The sequence below is a fragment of the Clupea harengus genome, chromosome 7 (assembly GCF_900700415.2).
Source record: "Clupea harengus chromosome 7, Ch_v2.0.2, whole genome shotgun sequence".
Lineage (NCBI taxonomy): Eukaryota > Metazoa > Chordata > Actinopteri > Clupeiformes > Clupeidae > Clupea > Clupea harengus.
This window is the reverse complement of record NC_045158.1, coordinates 24,789,056-24,791,555: the sequence shown is the minus strand read 5'-3', so window position 1 is coordinate 24,791,555 and position 2,500 is coordinate 24,789,056. Positions and strand designations below refer to the sequence as shown.

The following is a 2,500-nucleotide window of genomic DNA, read 5'->3' as shown; positions in this document are numbered from 1 at the left end:
TTTCCACTGCACCTCCACACACTCATCCTCCTTTCCACTGCACCTCCACACACTCATCCTCCTTTTCCACTGCACCTCCACAACTCATCCTCCTTTTCCACTGCACCTCCACCACACTCATCCTCCTTTCCACTGCACCTCCACACACTCATCCTCCTTTCCACTGCACCTCCACACACTCATCCTCCTTTCCACTGCACCTCCACACACTCATCCTCCTTTCCACTGCACCTCCACAGACCTGGGCCACGGCCCTAATGCACAGCTACTAGTGCCTTATACAAATAATACATCAACCTGCACAACAGACTGGATAAACCCATAGGTTGGCGGTTTGGTTAAAGGTGCATTATGTAGGAATTGTACTTCAGGGTTTGGGTTAGAATTAGCAGTTTTACCTTAAAATAACAGCTTAAAAAAATTGGCGCGCTACAATGACGTTTAATATGGAGAATCGCCTCCGTGCCATTGCCATACCGGGGTCCGTAGGCATATTACTGCGTTATGTAGGTTTGCCTGAAGCCGCCCGGTTACTACTGTCTGCCGAACTAGTAAGTAGCTTATTTGCCGTCTTGCTTTGTCTTGTGTTGCACTCGCTTGATGTTTGACTGTGTTAGGATAGTTGTTGACTCACTAGTTTGTCATAGTGTCGAAGTAAGCAAATTTCAAGAGGTTTCGCTAGGTTTAGCCGCTAGCATCTCGTTAGCAATTAGCAATTCCTCCATTGTGCTGCTTTACGAGTGTGTGTGTGTGTGTGTGTGTGTGTGTGTGTGTGTGTGTGTGTGTGTATGTGTGTGTGCTCACCTGCAGTTGGGCAGTAAGCCGATGATGGTGGTGATGATGACGAGCAGACTGATTCCAGTAATGGCCAACGTCACCCTGAGAAAGACAAGCACGCAGGGTTAAAATTCAGTAGATTGGAGTTGAAAGGTTTTTTCAGTAGTCTGGTTTTTAAGGTGTTTTATTTTCAGTAGTTTTGAGTTTAAAGGTGGCTTTACTCAGTAGTTTGGTCTTAAATGTGGTCCATATAGTACTTTGGTTCCCAGTGGAAGTGGTGGGGGAGGGGTCAAAGCCCCAGGAGCTGAAAGAGGAAAGTGGTGTTTCTCAGAGGTGAGAAGAGCCATACTCGTGCCTCGGGGTTTGTGCAGCAGATCCCAGAACGTGATGGTGCATGTCTCTTTAGACCACACACACACGTGATGCTTTATGTCTCACTACACCACACGGACACGTGATGCTTCATGTCTCACGAGACCACACACACGTGATGCTTCATGTCTCACTAGACCACACACACACACACACACACGTGATGCTTCATGTCTCAAGAGACCACACACACACACACACGTGATGCTTCATGTCTCAAGAGACCACACACACACGTGATGCTTCATGTCTCCCTAGACCACACGGACACGTGATGCTTCCTGTCTCACGAGACCACACAGCACACGTGATGCTTCCTGTCTCCCTAGACCACACGGACACGTGATGCTTCCTGTCTCACGAGACCACACACACACACGTGATGCTTCCTGTCTCACAAGACCACACACACACACGTGATGCTTCATGTCTCCCTAGACCACACGGACACCTGATGCTTACATTTCGTTGCCTCTGTACCTGTACTCTGTGCAATGACAATAAATTGAATCCAATCCAATCCAATGTCTCACTAGACCACGTGGACATGTGACGCCCGTGAACAGGGGAGGTCACCTACTTCTGAATCATCTCACTGCTGAGTACCCAGGGCTTTCCCTGGGTGTCTTTCAGTTCACAGATCCAATTATGCCCAGTATTCCCCTGTTGAACGCCCCTGTTCTAAAATCAGCTTGATTAGGCACCCGAGTGCCACCCCCCCCCCCCCCCCCCCCCCCCCCCCCCGCCCCCCCGCCCCGCTCTAGAAACCAGCGCCATTATCTGCACTGCACTGGGACTGGAGAGTAGGGCACTGACAAGAGATGAGAATTACAAAAAGCAGAGAGATGAGAGGAGGGAGAGTAGCCGGGGGAAAGAGAGGAGAGGAAAGATCAGAAGAGGGGAAGAGTAAGGGATGAGGATATAGAGCCTGTGGAAGTGTGGGGAGGAGAGGAGAGGAGAGTGGAGGAGGAGAGGAGAGGAGAGTGGAGGAGGGGAGCCAGAGGTACAGTAGGCCTTGGTGTGGGTTAAAGATGGAGTAGGTAGTATAGCAGGGCTTGGTGTGGGTTAAAGCTTGAGTGAGTGGTATAGCAGGGCTGGGTGTGGGTTAGGGATGAGGGTTAAAACTGGAGTAGGTGGTATAGCAGGGCTGGTGTGGGTTAAAGCTGGAGTAGGTGGTATAGCAGGGCTTGGTGTGGGTTAAAGCTTGAGTGAGTGGTATAGCAGGGCTGGTGTGGATTAGGGATGAGGGTTAAAGCTGGAGTAGGTGGTATATGGGATGAGGGTTAAAGCTGGAGTCTGTGGTATATGGGATGAGGGTTAAAGCTGGAGTACGTGGTATATGGGATGAGGG

General features: G+C 50.1%; 1 protein-coding gene across 1 annotated transcript in view; it reads right to left on the bottom strand.

The window, feature by feature from the left end:
- LOC105894891 (glycerol-3-phosphate acyltransferase 4) overlaps positions 1-2,500 on the bottom strand; it is a 26,387-nt gene that overhangs the window by 11,409 nt on the left and 12,478 nt on the right. The window contains exon 5 of the mRNA XM_031570923.2: positions 805-879. Within this exon, the coding sequence (XP_031426783.1) occupies positions 805-879 (75 nt within the window). The remainder of the gene's footprint in view (positions 1-804; positions 880-2,500) is intronic.